This window comes from Mobula birostris, chromosome 4, assembly GCF_030028105.1.
Source record: "Mobula birostris isolate sMobBir1 chromosome 4, sMobBir1.hap1, whole genome shotgun sequence".
Classification (NCBI taxonomy): domain Eukaryota; kingdom Metazoa; phylum Chordata; class Chondrichthyes; order Myliobatiformes; family Myliobatidae; genus Mobula; species Mobula birostris.
In genome coordinates, this window is record NC_092373.1 from 144,554,178 (window position 1) to 144,574,514 (window position 20,337).

The window sequence follows — 20,337 nt, forward strand, 5'->3', positions numbered from 1 at the left end:
ATTATTGCCATTCTGCCTGGTAGGATTTTTATCTCTAGCAAGTTTTTTTGTGAATTTTGGATTTCTGCAAATGAAATAATTGAATCAGAATCAGGTTTAATATCACTTGCGTATATAGGGAAATTTGTTATGCAGCAGCAGTACATTGCAATATGTAATTAAAAACTAAATTACAGTGTGTATGTGTATATATTTTTTGTTAAATTAAGTAGTGCAAAATGAGAGGAAATAATAGGAGTTAGATAGTGTTCATGGGTTCAATGTCCATTCAGAAATCTGATGGCAGAGAGGAAGAAGCTATTCCTGAATTGTTGACTATGTGCCTTCAGGCTCCTATATCTCCTCCTTGGTGGTAGTAATGAGAAAGAGGGCATGTCTGGGGTGATGGAGACCCTTAATGATGGATGCCACCTTTTTGAGGCATTGCTTCTTGAGGATGTCCTGGATGCTGGGGAGGCTGGTGCCCATGATGGAGCTGACTGAGTTTACAATTTTCTGCAGCTTATTTTGATTCTGTGCTTTGTTCCCCCCCCCCCCCCCACACCCCACAGCAGCTAGTTAGAGTGCTAGAGTGCTCTTCACGATACATTGGTAGAAATTTGTGAGTGTCTTGGTGATGTACCAAATCTCAAACAGCTAGTGAAATATAGCTGCTGTCTTTGTAACCGCATCGATATGTTCGGCCCAGGACAGAGCCTGAGATTTTGACACCCAGGACTTGAAATTGCTCGCCCTTTCCACTTCTAATCTCTTGACGAGGATTGATGTGTGTCCCCTCATCTTACCCTTTCTGAAGCCCACAATCAATTCTTTGGCCTTGCTGATGTTGAGTGCAAAGTTGTTGCTACAACACCACTTGACTATCAGAATCAGTATCGGATTTATATCACCAGCAAGGTTAAGTTAGCAGCCACAGTTCAGTGCAATACGTAATATAGAATAAAATAATAAGTAATTAAATCAATTACAGTATCCGTATGTTGAATAGATTAAAAATCATGCAAAAAGCAGAAATAATATATTTAAAAAGTAAGGTAGTATTCACGGGTTCAATGTCCATTTAGGAGTCAGATGGCAGAGGGGAAGAAGCTGTTCCTGAAACTAGCTGATGTATCTCACTCCTGTATGCCTTCTCATCATCATCTTAAGTTCTGCCAATAATAGCTGTGTCATCAGCAAATTATAGGTGGCCTAGGCACACAGTCATGGGTGTAGAGAGAGTAGAGCAGTAGGCTAAGCACACATCCTTGAGTTATCAGTGAGGTTGGAGATGTTATTTCCAATCTGCACAGACTGTGATCTTCTGGTGAGTAAGGATCCAGTTGCAGAAGGTGGTACAGAGGCCCAGGTTTTGGAACTTTTTGATCAGAACTGTAGGAATAATTGTGGTAGGTGTTGAGCTGTAGTCAATAAAGAGCTACCAGTATTAGTATTGTCTGGGTGATTCAAGGCCGTATGAAGAGCCAATGAGATCACATCTGCTGTAGAGGTATTGTGGTGATAGGCAAATTACAGTGGGTTCAGCTCCTTGCTTAGATAGGTGTTGATTCTAGCCTTAAGCCCCCTCTCAAAGCAGCAGCATTGGCTTGGATATACAAACGTACTTTGTCATTTAAGCAAGTGTTGAATTCAGAGCTGCAGAACACTGTGGCAAGTAGACCTAGCTGCTGTGCTACATTCAGTTGACTTCGTGCAGATAAAGGCTATTCTTTGTGCGACCCACTCCTGAGGAGTGCATAAATGAAACTGGTGGGTTGTGAATCCTGTTTACAGATTGCAGTGATGCAGAAGCAGGGTGCTGCTATCAGTGGCACTGGTATTACTCAGCAGCTTGACTACTATCTATTCTGATGAAAGGTTATTGGCATGATGCATTAACTCCTCTTCTCACTGCACAGATGCTACTTGACCTACTGACCAGCATTTTTAATTTTTTGTTATATTTCAGACATCTGGTATCTGGGGTTTGTTGCTTTTCAGGACAGTTTGATCTTGATCTCAAGGAGCTTTTAGAACGGTGGTGGAATACAATTCAATTGTTTAATTATTTGTCTACTCTGGTTGAAATGTTTTAAGTTTTACTTACAGTAAATTTTGGACTAATTGATGCCATCATTGGGATCAAGGAGAAATGCTTGACAACCTGTGCTATATTACAAATTCCAGTGCCAGTACATTGCTTATTTTCACCTTAACGTTGGGTATCATTATGTACCATATCATTGTAGGATCTTAAAATTACAGATATAAATTCAGCATAAATACATTGACGCCCATCATTTCCGTGTGATTGCAGTTTTAATTACAGTGCAAGCTTAATTACTGTCTAATTTGAGAACTATAAAGGATGTAGGATTGCACTCAAGTGAAATCAGGAGGGCAAAAAAGGCACAAGATGCAATACAGAATCCTAAGAGATTCAAAGAATATGCTTAGAGCAAAAGGTTAACTTGGGAGAGTATAGGTCTCTGTACAGATCAACGTGTTAAGGCACAGAGGTTGTTGCAAAATAATAAATAAAATAAACAAAATATATTTCTTATCTGTATTTATAGTGACAAAGATCATGGAAACTAGGGAATTTGGGGAAGGGAATAGTGATGAGAGGAGAAAAGTTTTAAGCAATCCTAGGGATGACACTTCCACAGTGATGGCGGTAGGAATGTGGAATGAACTTCCAATATAGTGCTGGGGGTGGGTATGATTGAAAAGTTTAAAAGCTACTTAGGGAAGCACATGGAGGAGAGGTTTAGGGATCCAGGCCAAACACAGGCAAAGGGTCTAGATCAAGTTGGCCGTTTGGTCAGCATGGATACGTTTCTGTGGTGGGTAACTCTGACTCTGTCTTGATTTTTTTTATCTTTTGTATACATCTGTTGGTAACATGTTTACTTAATCCTCTGGTGCTACAACTGAAGGCATGGAGCTCCAATTAAAGATAAAATGAGCTGGAAATCCAAGAAATTCAGTGAAAAATACAATAGACTATCATTTCAAAGACTATGGTAATGATTTTTAAGAAACTCAGGAATATCACATTATTGGTCCCTGGATGTATGAACCCAAAATAAATGGAAAAATAAGGTTTATTGAATATTTTGCTATGTACACTGTACTTATTATACAAGGCTTGTGACTTCATGTAAGGAAAAAGCAGTACTGAGCCAAAGAATGAAAGATTCTAAGTAGTTACCAAAAGCTGGGTCAACATGATTGAATTTCAAGTAGTTATTAAATTTGGACAACAAGGTAGAGGGACACTAGGAAGGAAATTCAAGATCACTGGATGCTAGTAACTAAACACATGGACATCAAACTGAAATGTAAATAGTGGAGGAAGATGTGGGATTAATGAAGAATTTGGGTGAGGTTGGATGATCATTGGGTTCATTTTGCAGTCTACTCAGGTGACTTGTTGATAACTTAAAAAAAAATAAATCCATGTTTACCTTGGGCATCTTTCCAGCAGGAACCTGTTAGATTAGTCCCCAATGGCCAGACGCGTTATTGCTCAGGCTACTGCACAAAGTGAAGGCAGATGCTACTGCACCTTTGGCAATGTTCTCTGTGTCCTCACTGGCCACAGAAGTAGCACCAGATGATTGGAGGGTGGCAAATGTTAATCCTTTGTTCAATAAAGGGAGTAGGGATAACACTTGAAATTATAGACCAGTGAATCTTCAGTTCTGGGCAAATTATTAGAGAGGATTCATAGTGACAGGATTTATGAGGATTTGGAGAAGCATAGTCTGATTAGGGATAGTCATCATGGTTTTGTGAGGGTAGGTCATCCCTCACAAGTATGATTGAATTCAAGGTTGTGGCCAAACAGTTTGTAGGTAGAGCTGTGATGTAATGTATATCAATATTAGTGAGGTGTCTGGCAAGATTCCCCATGGCCGGCTCATTTAGAAAGTTAGGAGGCATGGGAAAGGGAAACTTTACTGTGTGAGTTCAGAATTAGCTTGCCTGTTGAAGGCAAAGGGTGATTGTAGAGAGAGCGTGGAGGTGAGTGAACAGTGGTATTCCACAGAGATCTGTTCCGAGTCCTCTGCTGTTTAATCTTTTTAAGTGACTGGGATGGGGAAGTAGAAGGGTGGGTTGATAAGTTTGCAGATGACACACAGGTTGGTGGTGCTGTGGATAATGTAGAAGACTGTATAGAGGAAATTTATTACCCAAGTACATTTATGTCACCATATACAACCTGAGATTCATTTTCTTGTGGGTTATACTCAATAATAGAATGTAACTTTAACATAATAAATGAAAAGCCACTTGGGTGGTCAACCAGTGTGCAAAAGACAACAAATAATACAAATACAACAAGAAATAAATCATAAGAAATAAATAAGCCATAAATATTGAGGGCATGAGATGAAGAGTCGTTGAAAGTGAGTCCATAGTTTGTGGGGACCATTTCCATGATGGGATGAGTAAAGTTATCCCCTTTTGTTCATGTGCCTGGGCTGAGGGGTAGTAACTATTCCTGAACCTGGTGGTGAGAGTCCTGAGGCTTCTGTATTACCTTTCTGTTGGTAACAGTGAGAAGAAAGTATGTCCAGGGTGGTAGTGGTCTCTGATAATGGATGCTGCCTTCCGGCAACAATGTTTTATATAGATGTGCTCAATGGTGGGGAAGGCTTTACCTGTAATGGACTGGGCCATATCACTACTTTTTGTAGGATTTTCTATTCAAGGGCTTTGGTGTTTCCAGACAGGCTGTTCTGCAGCCAGTCGATATACTCTCCACTACACATCTATAGACATTTGTCAAAGTTTTAGGTGTCATGCAAACTCTTGTGGAAGTAGAGGCAGCGTCATGCTTTCTTTGTAATTGCACTTACGTGCAGGGCCCAAGATAGATCCCTTGAAATGATAACACTGAGGAATTTAAAGTTGTTGACCCTCTCCATCTCTGATCCTCCGATGACAGTTGGCTCATGGACCTCCTGGTTTCCTTCTTCTGAAGTCAGTAATCAGCTCCATGGTCTTGCTGACATGGAGTGAGAGGTTGTTGTTGTGGCACCACTCAGCAGAGTTTTAATCACCCTTCTGTATGCTAATTCATTACTGCCTTTGATTTGGTCTCTGACAGTGGTGTTATCAGCAAACTTGAATATGGCATTGGAGTTGTGCATAACCACACAGTCAAAAGTGTAAAGTAAATAGAGCAGGGGGCTAAGTACACAGCCTTGTGGTGCACCTGTGCTGATGGAGATCGTGGAGATGTTGTTGCCAATCCGAACTGACTCGGGTCTGCCAGTGAGGAAATCGAGGATCTAATTGTACAAAGAGGTATTGAGGCCAAGGTACTGGATCTTCTTGATTGGTTTTGAGGCGATGGTGGTATTGAATGCTGAGCTGTAGTTGATAGCATCCTGATGTATGCGCCTTTGCGGTCCGGTTGTTTCAGAGTTGAGTGAAGAGCCAATGAGATGCCATTTGCTGTGGACCTGTTGCTCTGCTCAGCAAATTGGACCAGATCCAAACTGCTTCTCAGGCAATATCCAGCCCCTCAAAGCACTTCATTACTGTGGATGTAAGTGTTGTTGGATGATAGTCATTGAGGCAGGTTACTGTTTTTTTTCTTGGACACTGGTATAATTGAAGCCTGCTTGAAGCCGTTGGGTACCTAGGACTGCCAAAGCGTGAGGTTAAAGATCTTAGTGAACACTCCAGCCAGTTGATCAGCACAGGATTTTAGCACTTGGCCAGATAGCCCGTCAGGGTCGGATGGTTCACCCTCCTGAAGGCTGCTCACACGTCAGCCTCAGAGATTGAAATCACAGGAGCATCAGGGGCTGTGTGAGTTCTTGATGGTCCCTCCGTGTTTTGATGGTCCCTCTGTGTTTTGATGGTCAAAGTGAGTATAGGAGGCTTTGAGCTCATCTGGAAGAGAAGCCCTGTTGTCACCTATGGCACTTGATTTAACTTCATAAAAGGTAATAGTCTTCATGCCCTGCCACCAATGGCAAACATCCTTCATTGATTCAAGTTTAGTCTGGAATTGCCACTTTGCCCGTGAGATGGCTTTCCAGAGATTGTACCTGTATCTCCTGTAACTTTCTTGGTCACCATACTTGAATACCTCTGATCTGGTCCTCAGCAGATTGCAAATCTCATGGTTCATCCAGGGCTTCTGGCTGGAGAAGACTCTGGGTGATTTTTGTGGGGACACACTCATCTACAACTGTTTTAATAAAGTCAGTGGCAACCAGATCCACAGATGAGTCCTTGAGCACGGCCTAGTCCACTGACTTGAAGCAGTCCTGTAAGTGTTCCTCTGCCTCCTGCAACCACCTCTTCGTCTTCCTAATCTCTGGAGCTTTGCTCTTTAGCCTCTACCTGTATGCAGGTAGGAAGAGACAGCCAAGTGATCCAATTTACTGAAGTGCAGTCTAGGCATGGAACAATAGGCATTCCTTAAGGTTTGCATACCTATAATTACCGATGAGACCTGAAGCCAGAGAATAGGACAATAAGCCAGATCTAACATATAGAGAGGCTTTGAGGAAAGAGAAGCAGAATAAACGGTGTAAAGACAGTAAGGTAGAAGGGCTGAAGTGTGTGTACCTCAATGCAAGAAGCATCAGGAACAAAGGTGATGAACTGAGAGCTTGGATACATACATGGAATTATGATGTAGTGGCCATTACAGAGACTTGGCTGGCACTAGGGCAGGAATGGATTCTCAATATTCCTGGATTTCAGTGCTTTAAAAGTGATAGAGATGGTGGAAAAAGGGGAGGAGGGGTGGCATTACTGGTCAGGGATATTATTACAAGCTACAGAAAGGGTCGGTAATGTAGCAGGATCCTCTTTTGAGTCAGTATGGGTGGAAGTCAGGAACAGGAAAGGAGCAGTTACTCTTGGGGGTATTCTATAGGCCCACTGGTAGCAGCAGAGATACAGAGGAGCAGATTGGGAGGCAGATTTTGGAAAGATGCAAAAGTAACAGGGTCGTTAACATGGGTGACTTTAACTTCCCTAATATTGATTTGTACCTGATTAGTTCCAAGGGTTTAGATGGGGCAGAGTTTGTTAAGTGTGCCCAGAATGGAGACCATAAGACCATAAGATAAAGAAGCAGAAGTAAGCCATTCAGCCCATCGAGTCTGCTCCGCCATTTTATCATGAGCTGATCCATTTTCCTATTTAGTCCCACTCCCCCGCCTTCTCACCATAACCTTTGATGCCCTGGCTACTCAGATACCTATCAATCTCTGCCTTAAATACACCCAATGACTTGGCCTCCACTGTTGCCCGTGGCAACAAATTCCATAGATTCACCACCCTCTGACTAAAAAAATTTCTTCGCATTTCTGTTCTGAAAGGGCGCCCTTCAATCCTTAAGTCATGCCCTCTCGTACTAGATTCCCCCATCATGGGAAACAACTTTGCCACATCCACTCTGTCCATGCCTTTTAACATTCGAAATGTTTCTATGAGGTCTCCCCTCATTCTTCTAAACTGCAAGGAATACAGTCGAAGAGCGGACAAACGTTCTTCATATGTTAACCCTCTCATTCCCAGAATCGTTCTAGTGAATCTTCTCTGTACCCTCTCCAACGTCAGCGCATTCTTTCTTAAATACGGAGACCAAAACTGCCCACAGTACTCCCAGTGAGGTCTCACCAGCGCCTTATAGAGCCTCAACATCACATCCCTGCTCCTATACTCTATTCCTCTAGAAATGAATGCCAACATTGCATTCGCCTTCTTCACTACTGACTCAACGTGAAGGTTAACTTTAAGGGTATCCTGTACGAGGACTCCCAAGTCCCGTTGCATCTCAGAACTTGGAATTCTTTCCCCATTTAAATAATAGTCTGCCTGTTTATTTTTTCTGCCAAAGTGCATAACCATACACTTTCCAACATTGTACTTCATTTGCCACTTCTCTGCCCATTCTTCCAATCTATCCAAGTCTCTCTGCAGCCTCTCCGTTTCCTCAGCACTACCGGCCCCTCCACCTATCTTCGTATCGTCAGCAAACTTAGCCACAAAGCCATCTATTCCATAATCCAAATCGTTGATGTACAATGTAAAAAGAAGCAGCCCCAACACTGATCCCTGTGGAACACCACTGGTAACCAGCAGCCAACCAGAATAGGATCCCATTATTCCCACTCTCTGTTTCCTGCCAATCAGCCAACGGTCTATCCACGTATGTAACTTCCCCATAATTCCATGGGCTCTTATCTTGTTAAGTAGCTTCATGTGTGGCACCTTGTCAAAGGCCTTCTGAAAATCCAAATATACAACATCCACTGCATCTCCCTTGTCTAGCCTACTGGTAATTTCCTCAAAAAATTGTAATAGGTTTGTCAGGCAGGATTTTCCTTTAAGGAATCCATGCTGAGTTCTGCCTATCTGTCATATGCCTCCAGGTACTCTGTAACCTCATCCTTGATGATCGACTCCAACAACTTCCCAACCACCGACGTCAAGCTAACAGGTCTATAATTTCCTTTTTGCTTCCTTGCCCCCTTCTTAAATAGCGGAGTGACATTTGCAGTCTTCCAGTCTTCCGGAACCATGCCAGAATCTATCGACTTTTGAAAGATCATCGCTAATGCCTCCGCAATCTCCACAGCTACTTCCTTCAGAACACGAGGGTGCATTCCATCTGGTCCAGGAGATTTATCTACCTTTAGCCTATTCACCTTCCTGAGTACTTCCTCTGTCGTAATTGTGACTGCGCACACTTCTCTTCCCTGCCACCCTTGAGTGTCCGGTATACTGCTGATGTCTTCCTCAGTGAAGACTGATGCAAACTACTTGTTCAGTTTCTCTGCCATCTCCTCATCTCCCATTACAAATTCTCCAGCATCATTTTCTATCGGTCCTATATCTACTCTCACCTGTCTTTTACTCTTTATATACTTGAAAATGCTTTTACTATCCTCTTTGATATTATTTAATAGCTTCCTTTTATAGTTAATCTTTTCTCTCTTAATGACCTTCTTGGTTTCCTTTTGTAAGGTTTTAAAAACTTCCCAATCCTTTGTCTTCCCACTAATTTTTGCTTCCTTGTATGCTCCCTGCTTTGCTTTAACTTTGGCTTTGACTTCTCTTGTCAACCATGGTTGCATCCTTTTTCCACTCGAAAATTTCTTCTTTTTTGGAATATACCTGTCTTGCACATTCCTCATTTCTCGCATAAGCTCCAGCCACCGCTGCTCTGCTGTCTTTCTCGCCAGTGTCCCTTTCCAGTCAACTTTGGCCAGTTCCTCTCTCATGCCACTGTAATTTCCTTTACTCCACTGAAATATCAACACATCAGATTTCGGCTTCTCTTTTTCTAATTTCACAGTGAACTCAATCATGTTATGATCACTGTCTCCTAAGGGTTCCTTCACCTCAATCTCTCCAATCACCTCCAGTTCATTACACGATACCCAATCCAGTACAGCCCATCCCCTCGTGGGCTCAACAACAAGCTGTTCTAAAAAGCCATCTCGCAGACATTCACAAATTCTCTCTCTTGAGATCCAGTGCCGACCTGATTTTCCCAATCTACTCGCATGTTAAAATCCCCCACAATTATCATACACTGCCCTTCTGACAAGCCTTTTCTATTTCCTGCTGTAATTTTTAGTCCACATCCCTGCAGCTGTTTGGAGGCTTATAAATAACTGCCATCAGGTTCCTTCTACCCCTGCTATTTCTTAGCTCAACCCATGAAGATTCTGCACCTTCCGATCCTATATCACCTCTTTCTAATGATTTAATATCATTTCTTACCAATAAAGCCACGCCTCCCCCTCTGCCTACCTTCCTATCCTTCCGATACACCGTGTATCCTTGGACGTTCAGCTCCCAGAGACATGCATCCTTTAGTCTCAGTGATGGCCACAATATCATACCTGCCAATCTGTAGCTGTACAACAAGATCATCCACCTTATTCCTTATGCTGCGTGCATTTAAGTACAACACCTTAAGACCAGTATTTGTTACTTTTTGCTTTGATTTCACTGCAACTTTATTGCAGTGCAACTCATCCCAATGGCTACAAATTTGCCCCATCGCCTGCCTGTCTTTCCTCACATCTTTACTGCTCACTATCTTAGATTTATTTCTGTTTTTCCCCTTCCTCCGCTCTATCATTCTGGTTCCCATCCCCCTGCCAAATTAGTTTAAACCCTCCCTAACAGCTCTATTAAACTTTCCCGCCAGGATATTGATCCCCTTCGGGTTCAAGTGTAACCTGTCCTTTTTGAACAGGTCATACTTCCCCCAGAAGAGATCCCAATTATCCAAGAATCTGAAGCCCTGCCCCCTACAGCAGTCTCTCTGCCTGATCCGACTACTCTTGCCCTCACTAGCACGTGGCACAGGTAGCAATCCCGAGATTACTACCCTGGAGGTCCTGCTTCTCAGCTTCCTTCTAACTCCTGGAAATCTCTCTTCAGGACCTCCTCCCTTGTCCTATCTATGTCATTGGTACCAACATGTACCAAGACAGCTGTCTGCTCACCCTCCCCCTTTAGAATATTCAGGACCCAATCTGAGACATCCCGTACCCTGGCACCTGGGAGGCAACACACCATTCGGGTATCTCTGTCAGGTTCACAGAATCTCCTGTCTGTTCCCCTGACTATGGAATCCCCCACAACTACCGCATTTCTCTTCACCCTCCTTCTCTCCTGCACAACAGCACCAGGCTCAGTGCCAGAGACCCGGTCACCGTGGGCGTTCCCCGTCAGGTCATCCCCCTCAACAGCATCCAGAACAAGATATTTGTTGCTGAGGGGGACAGCCACAGGGGTGCTCTCCACTATCTGGGCATTTCCCTTCCCTCTCTTGACAGTGACCCAGTGTTCTGACTCCTGTAGCCTAGGGATGACTACCTCCCTGTAGCTCCTGTCTATCACCTCTTCACTTTCCCTGATTCCTGTCACAGTATGTGGACAGGCAGACTAGGGGGAATGCCATACTAGATCTAGTACTAGGTAATGAACCGGGTCAGGTCACAGATCTCTCAGTGTGTGAGCATCTTGGGGACAGTGACCACCACTCCCTGGCCTTTAGCATTATCATGGAAAATGATAGAATCAGAGAGTATGGGAAAATTTTTAATTGGGGAAGGGCAAATTATGAGGCTATAAGGCGAGAACTTGCGGGTGTGAATTGGGACGATGTTTTTGCAGGGAAATGTACTATGGACATGTGGTCGATGTTTAGAGATCTCTTGCAGGATGTTAGGGATAAATTTGTCCCGGTGAGGAAGATAAAGAATGGTAGGGTGAAGGAACCATGGGTGACAAGTGAGGTGGAAAATCTAGTCAGGTGGAAGAAGGCAGCATACATGAGGTTTAGGAAGCAAGAATCAGATGGGTCTATTGAGGAGTATAGAGAAGCAAGAAAGGAGCTTAAGAAGGGGCTGAGAAGAGCAAGAAGGGGGCATGAGAAGGTCTTGGCGAGTAGGGTAAAGGAAAACCCCAAGGCATTCTTAAATTATGTGAAGAAAAAAAGGATGACTAGAGATAAAGGTGGGAAGATGTGCCTGGAGGCTGTGGAAGTGAGCGAGGTCCTCAATGAATACTTCTCTTCAGTATTCACCAATGAGAGGAAACTTGATGATGGCGAGGACAATATGAGTGAGGTTGATGTTCTGGAGCATGTTGATATTAAGGGAGAGGAGGTGTTGGAGTTGTTAAAATATATTAGGTCGGGTAAGTCCCCGGGGCCTGACGGAATATTCCCCAGGCTGCCCTACGAGGTGAGGGAAGAGATTGCTGAGCCTCTGGCTAGGATCTTTATGTCTTTGTTGTTCACGGGAATGATACCGGAGGATTGGAGGGAGGCGAATGTTGCCCCTTGTTCAAAAAAGGTAGTACAGATAGTCCGGGTGATTATAGACCAGTGAGCCTTACGTCTGTGGTGGGAAAGCTGTTGGAAAAGATTCTTAGAGATAGGATCTCTGGGCATTTAGAGAATCATAGTCTGATCAGAGACAGTCAGCATGGCTTTGTGAAGGGCAGATCGTGTCTAACAATTCTGATAGAGTTCTTTGAGGAGGTGACCAGGCATATAGATGAGGGTAGTGCAGTGGATGTGGTCTATGTGGATTTTAGTAAGGCATTTGACAAGGTTTCACATGGTAGGCTTATTCAGAAAGTCAGAAGGCATGGGATCCAGGGAAGTTTGGCCAGGTGGATTCAGAATTGGCTTGCCTGCAGAAGGGAGAGGGTGGTGGTGGAGGGAGTACATTCAGATTGGAGGATTGTGACTAGTGGTGTCCCACAAGGATCTGTTCTGGGATCTCTACTTTTCGTGATTTTTATTAACGACCTGGATGTTGGGGTAGAAGGGTGGGTTGACAAGTTTGCAGACGACACAAAGGTTGGTGGTGTTGTAGATAGTGTAGAGGATTGTCAAAGATTGCAGAGAGACATTGATAGGATGCAGAAGTGGGCTGCGAAGTGGCAGATGGAGTTCAATCCGGAGAAGTGTGAGGCGGTACACTTTGGAAGGACAAACTCCAAGGCAGAGTACAAAGTAAATGGCAGGATACTTGGTAGTGTGGAGGAGCAGAGGGATCTGGGGGTACATGTCCCTGGAAGTTGCCTCAGGTGGATAGGGTAGTTAAGAAAGCTTATGGGGTGTTAGCTTTCATAAGTCGAGGGATAGAGTTTAAGAGTCACGATGTAATGATGCAGCTCTGTAAAACTCTGGTTAGGCCACACTTGGAGTACTGTGTCCAGTTCTGGTCACCTCACTATAGGAAGGATGTGGAAGCATTGGAAAGGGTACAGAGGAGATTTACCAGGATGCTGCCTGGTTTAGAAAGTATGCATTGTGATCAGATATAAAGGGAGCTAGGGCTTTACTCTTTGGAGAGAAGGCTGATGGGAGGAGACATGATAGAGGTGTACAAGATAATGAGAGGAATAGATAGAGTAGATAGCCAGCGCCTCTTCCCCAGGGCACCACTGCTCAATACAAGACGACATGGCTTTAAGGTAAGGGGTGGGAAGTTCAAGGGGGATATTAGAGGAAGGTTTTTTTACTCAGTGAGTGGTTGGTGCGTGGAATGCACTGCCTGAGTCAGTGGTGGAGGCAGATACACTCGTGAAGTTTAAGAGACTACTAGACAGGTATATGGAGGAATTTAAGGTGGGGGCTTATATGGGAGGCAGGGTTTGAGGGTCAGCACAACATTGTGGGCCAAAGGGCCTGTACTGTGCTGTACTATTCTACGTTCTATGACAACTGGAATTCAGAATAACCCTTTATTCACTAAAATTACACCAGTCTCAAAATTCAGCTCAAACTCAAACTCCCCAGTACAACTATGTAAATGGTTTATCCCAGAACAAATGAGTCCTTAATTGGGACAAAGACCAATCAGTGAAAGTCAGCCTGGAATTGGTCTCAGCTGACCACTAAGTGCTAATTGTTTTGGCTCGCTATAATACTTATCTTAGTATAAAAGTAATTTAGTGTGTTGGGACCTATGGTGATACAGATTGTATGCTGGTGGTAATTGGGCAGGGTTTTCTTCAAACCAGCCTGATTGAAGTCCCTGACTGATCTGAAATGTATCAGGATTGGCTGTTTCTTGGTTGGAGATGGCATCTTGCAATATCTCAAGCACTTGATTATAGTTGGCTGCTGGAAGTATGTACATTGTGGTCAGGATTGTGGACGACAATTCCTGGGGTAGATGGAATGGATGGCATTTAACTGTTAAGTGTTCAAGGTTGGGGGAATAAGAGTTCAACAAAGCTGCCACATCGGAGTATGACTGAGAGTTTATCATGAAGCACCATCTTCACCTTTTGCCTTTTCTGAATCAGCAGTTTGGTCCATTCAGTAAGTCAAGAAGCCTTCCTGTTTGACCACTGTATATGGTATTCTAGGAGAAAGCCACATCTTGCTCGGACACAGAACACAACAGTCTCTAATTTCCTTCCATTACAGCAATCCTGCCCTCAGGTGCTCAGTTTTGTTCTCCAGTGACTGCACATTTGCTAGCAAGATGTTATGTAGAGGGGGACCCACCCCTCTGCGTTTCAGCCTGGCTTGGAGTGCCCTACCCCCCGCCACCACCACCACCACCACCTTGCTTTCAGCGATGGCGATGAATGTTCATCCACTTAAAGTTGCCATACCTGTTTGGTCTGCCAAGTCCTTCAGAAAATCGAGAAATATGTAGATTTGTAGAAGACTGTTGATGATTGAACTGGACATTGGTAGGATGCAAATATGTGCTGAGAAATGGCAGATGGAGTTCAATCCAAATAAGTGTGAAGTTTTTGAAGTCTGAGTATAGGGTTCAGTGTGGAGGAACAAAGGGATCTTGGTGTCCATGTCCATTGATCCCTCAAAGATTGTTGTTGGCCTTCATCAGTAGGGGGATTGAGGTCAAGAGCCATGATGTAATGTTGCAACTTAATAAAACCCTGATTGTACCACACTTAGAGTATTGTGCTCAGTTCTGGTCGCCTCATTATGCAAGGATGTTGACGTTTTGGAGAGGGTGTAGAGGAGATTTATCAGGACATCACCTGGATTGGAGAACATATCTTATGGTGAAAGGTTGCAAGAGCTAGAAATTTTCTCTTTGGAGCAAAAGAGGATGAGGGATGACTTGATAGAGCTGTATAAAATGTTAAAAGACATAGATCGAATGAACAGCCAGCTCCTTTCTCCCGGGTCGTAGTGGGTAGTAAGGAGTGCATAATTTTAAGTTCTTTGGAAGGCAGAATAGCTTGTGCATGGAATATGCTGCTAGGGATGGTGGTAGATGCAGATACATTAGGGACATTTTTAAAAAAAATTCTTAGGTGGGCACATGGTTGATGGAAAATGGAAGATAATATAAAAGAGAAGAATTAGATTGATCTTAGAGTAGGCACAACATTGTGTGCTGAAGGGCCTGTACTGTGCTGAAATGTTTTTTGTTTCTATGTTCTAAAACAGTTCTGAATCTTAAGACCAAGTCACTCTGTAATGACAGGGACTTCCTTGAATTCTTTAACAGTGTTGTAGAAATAATTCACAAGAAGAACTGCAGGGGAGTTCAGTAAGATGGCACTGCCCCACATTAAGGGCATATAGAGATGGACAAAAGTGTTGGCATATTTAAGTTGTATATTTAAAATTTTTATACATTTTATTTTTAAGTAGTTCAAATGTTTTTACTCATGGTTCATCTGGGGACTGACTGTACAGATTAAAATGGAAAGAAGCCAAAAAAGTTTCTCTAATAAAAAGGAAAATGAAAGAACTTTGTCAACTGAATAAGTCTTACTTCTGAGTTGGGTAGAACTGACAAAATCTGAATGTTTGTGACATTCAAAGCATTTGAAAAGTATTTTCAAAACCAAAAAGTTAAAAACACCATTTATCAAATTTCTTGCGAGACGTGAAATGAATAAGAAGCACTTTCTGTGCCACCACCAACTTGGCGCAGGATCTTTATTTGTACATCTCATTGTAGGTTCTGGAAAAGTTTAGAACTTTACAGTCCCATTCTGACTTCGTGAAGGGTTTAGTGCTGAGACGCAGTCACTTATCTGGCACCAAACTACTGACAGCAACATCTGGATTTTGAGCATGGAAAAATTGAAGTCCATGAGTGTTAAGAAAAGAATTGTTGGTGAACTGACAGTTGAGCTAATATTTTCCCACAAATTCTGTCCACTCTGATGATACAAATATTGTCATACATTTTGTGAATGTTGAATTACAGTACACTATATAGTAGAAGTTATAATTTCACAAAAATGTGACCAGCAAAACATTTTGTTTTCCAGCGTCGCCTTGGAGATGCTGCTAAAAAGGCCATTGGGAAACTTCAAGTTAGAACAATCAAGAAAGGTGATAAGGTAATAACTTTTCTAAAAACATAATTGAGTCAGCCATATAGTTACAGTAGCCACAGGGACTTCCAAGTTTGCCTGTTCTGCAGTGAGTAACACACCACTTGACTCTCCCTGCTCTTAACATGTGTAAGTTGCAAGTCTGTAATGTAGTGGAATATTCTTCACTTACTAAACTCAACAGGATCAGGCACCAGTACACGACAGTATTCCATTGTACCGTAATTGCAGATTGTGCCATTTACAAGGTGCCATTTCAACAATTTACAAGTGTTTCTTCAACTGTACTTTTAAAATCCATTATCTCAATGCTTCACAAGTACAAAGGTAGAAGGTATATAAAGATACCTCCATTTTAAAAATACTCCTAAGTTGCATAGCCTCTCAATTTAGAAAATCAATTGCAGATCATTCATTATTGAATCAAAATCATGGATCTCTTTATACCAGTGATACAATACCTTCAACTACATGGATGGTAGTAATTCAAGTAGACACACTACCTTGTGAGGTTAGTTGGGGATGGGTAGTATCTGCTAAGACCATAAGACATAGGAGCAGAATTAGGCCATTCAGTCCATTGAGTATGGTCTGTCATTCCATCATGACTGATCCCGGATCCCACTCAACCACATACACTTGCCTTCTCTCCATATCCTTTCATGCTCTGACCGATCATTTCAAATTTGTTTCAACTTCCACCTTAAATATATCCATGGATTTAGCCTCCACTACAGTCTGTGGCAGAGCATTCCATAGATTCACTGCTCTCTGGCTGAAAAATTCATCTTTAACTCTGTTTTAAAAGGTTGCTCTCAAATTTGAGGCTGTGCCCTCTAGTTCTGGATACCCACACCACAGGAAACATCTACTCCATAACCATCTTATCTAGTCGTTTCAACATTTGGTAGGTTTCGATGAAATCCCAATGCATTCTTCTGAATTCCAGTGAGTACAGACCCAAAGCTGCCAAATGCTCCTCATATGTTAACCCCTTCATTCCTGGAATCATCCTCATGAACCTTCTTTGGACTCTCTCCAATAACAACACATCCTTTCTGAGATATGGGATCCAAAATTGTTGACAATACTCCAAGTGCGGCCTGACTAGTGTCTTATAAAGGGTCAGCATTATCTCCTTGCTTTTCTATTCTATTCCCCTTGAAATAAATACCAACATTGCATTTACTGCCTTTACCGCAAACTCATCCTGTAAATTAACCTTCTGTGAGTCTTGCGTGAGGACTGCTAAGTCCCTCTGCACCTCTGTAGTTTGAACCTTCTCTCCATTTTTATAATGGTCCGCACTGTTGTTCCTTTTACCAAAATGTATTATCATACATTTCCCAACACTGTATTTCATCTGCCACTTTTTTGCCCATTCTTCCAATTTGTCTAAGTCTTGCTGCAAACACATTGCTTCCTCAGCAATACCTACCCCTCCACCTATTTTTGTATCATCTGCAAACTTTGCCACAAAGCCATCAATTCCATTATTCAAATCATTGACAAACAATGTGAAAAGTAGCAGTCTCAACACTGACCTTTGAGAAACACCATTAGTCACTGGTAGCCAACCAGAAAAGGCCTCTTTTATTCCCACTGGCTGCCTCCTGCCTGTCTGCCATTCCTCTATCCATGCTAGTATCTTTCCTGTAATGTCAGGGGATTTTATCTTGTTATGCAGCCTCATGTGTGGCACCTTATCAAATGCCTTCTGAAAATCAAAGTAAATGAACCTCTCCTTTGCCCACCCTGTTTGTCATTTCCTTAAAGAACTCTTAACAGATTTCTTGGGCAGCATTTCCCTTTACAGAAGCTATGCTGACTTTGACTTATTTTATCATTAGTCTCCAAGTACCCTGAAACCTCATCCTTAATAACAGACTCCAACACTTTCTAAACTACTGAGGTTAAGCTAACTGACCTATAATTTCCTTTCTTTTGCCTTCCTCCCTTCTTAAAGAGTGGAGTGAAATTTGCAATCTTCCTGTCCTCCAGTACCATGCCAGAATCAAGTGATTCTTGAAAGATCATGAACAAATGCATCTGTTATCTCTTCAGCAGCTTCTCTCAGGACTCCGACTCTAACATTGCTACATATTTAAAAAATTGTTTCCTTGGCTAGCTTTTATATTGCATTATAATTAAACCAAGCAAAGGTTCATTTCTATTTGCTGTGTAAGATGGTGACCTGCTGTCTCATTATTTCATTTATTCATACGAGAAGGTATAATAGAGTTATAGTTAGGTGCAAAGCAAATAAATTCTACCATATCCGCATATCCAGTATTGCTAATAATAATAATGGTTTCATTGCATTACTTTGTTTTAATGCTGTTGACTTTTTTTCTTCTCAGGAAACAGAGTCAGACTTTGATAATTGTGCTGTTTGTATTGAAGGCTACAGGCCAAATGACGTTGTCCGAATTTTGCCATGCCGGTGAGTTGTCTTTGTGCTTTCAGCTTTGTTTGTGGATTCTTGTTCCATGAGAGTTGCTATTCATCCCCATTACATCAACAGAAGCAACTACAAATGTAAGAGCAATTCAGAGGTTGGGAATTGTGGTGAGTGGCTCACCACTTGACACCCCAAAGCCTTTCTAACATTATTAAGGAAGAAGTTAGGGTTGCGATAGTGAATACTCTTCACTTGTTTAAATAATTGCAGCTCAAATAACAGTTAGGAAGTCTGGCACCTGCTGTCTGCTTGATTTATACCAAGTCCACCACCTTAGCAGTTTACTTGATTAGAACCTCACTCACGACTGGGACACTATAGCTGCAATGAATATCATCTGTAAAGTGCACTGCAATTGCTTGCTTGTGCTATTCTAATGACACTGACCAAAGCCATGATCTTCATCAGCAAAATGAATAAGGACTCCAAGAGTATGGAAATCCCACCATCTCTGTTTTTCCCCTCTTGCTGTTCATTGATGCTGTTGTAGGAATACTTTCACAAGGAGAACTGCAGGAGTTCAAGAAGATGGTTGTGTACCATCTTCAGGGCATATAAGGATGGACAGAAATGCTAGCCTTGTTATGTTATAGATTTTATTTATAAATAAATAATTTAAAAGTTTTTATTTATTGTTCATATACCAAACCCTGAATATATATCCTGGTTTAGAAGAATTTTGTTATCTTTCCTTTCTACTGCACATTTGGTTTAATATTATCAAAATCTATTAAATTTATATTTAAATAGCTTCAATTAATTTGTTTCTATACAATGGGGGATTAGAAATGGGACCCTTGGAATTTACTACAACTCTTACTCTCCCTGAACTGTATTCTTTAAATGACTGTCACCGATTTAATTTCAGATAATTTCACAGAATTATAATGCATAAAGTGTTTATTCTTGGCAACTCTGTAGTGTCTAATTATTGTTACATCTGTACACTAGTGAGTATTGATACTATTTCATGAAATGAGAAGTACGTGAGGGTAACTAGTTGATTCTTTCCAGATTTACTTTTCTCCCTACTGGTATGGCAGTTTACTCTTGCCAGTACTTGGGTCTTGATCTGGTTGAAATTAACACTGACAATACCTACTTTTTCCACGTCAGTTAAAAGTTGAAGGATGTTTTCCAGCTGTTTAATTTCTTGGATTTCTTTGTAGTACATGAGTGGTTTCTGTATATAGTTCCTGAACTAGATTTACTGGATCTGGAATCTGTCCATAAATTGACATGGAGGTTAGCTAGATACTTCATTTAAAAACAAACTACGTTTGCTTTGACTATACAAATTTTCATTGTACATAAATGGACTGAAAAACAAAATATAAAAAAATGAAAGAGAATTTTTTAATTCTACCTCCAAAAAATATAAAATTATGAAGAATTTATTCAGGTACAACAACTACAGGTGTGGTGGGAAATCAAGTCAGTAACATTATAACTGGAAGAAACATTTTTAATGTGTCACATTTTGGAAGTGGTCCACTCAAATACTCACCCTGTTATGTTCAGCTTTGCCAAGCTTTTCACAGATTGCTGTTTTCTTTTAAACATATGCATTTTCAAGAGAATTATAAATATTTTGAAGATGCTGTAACTAGATGTATGCAAATATATAACAGCTACCATATATAATGTGTGAAATGTAAAATTTAATGTTTTCATTTGGGAACTATCAATGCTTTATTCATGCCACCTTAATATCCAATACTAAACTGCATGGTTTTCCTTCAGAGTTTGCTCCTTCCTGTAAATAATGCAACAGAAAGTTTGTTCTGGTTTTTATATTTCCTGGCACACTAGGTAGGTTGTTGCACAATTTTGCTTTCATTTCATCTTCAAGCAAACATATATACTGGTTCCCAGGGATATGTTAGATAAAGTTGCATTGAACTTTACTGGAAAATTTTAAACCACATGGACTAGTGGATGAGAAGCTAATTGATTACTGGATCATGAGCACCATGTAGCCCCAATATATCCATTTTCAGGGTTAATAGAAGCAAGTTTTTCTTCCTAACTTAATTCCA

The 20,337-nt window shown here is 41.6% G+C and overlaps 1 protein-coding gene across 1 annotated transcript in view; it reads left to right on the plus strand.

The window, feature by feature from the left end:
- Window positions 1-20,337, plus strand: part of rnf150a (ring finger protein 150a) — a 129,382-nt gene that overhangs the window by 56,481 nt on the left and 52,564 nt on the right. The window contains exons 3-4 of the mRNA XM_072256190.1: window positions 15,772-15,843; window positions 18,198-18,280. Of these exons, the coding sequence (XP_072112291.1) occupies window positions 15,772-15,843; window positions 18,198-18,280 (155 nt within the window). The remainder of the gene's footprint in view (window positions 1-15,771; window positions 15,844-18,197; window positions 18,281-20,337) is intronic.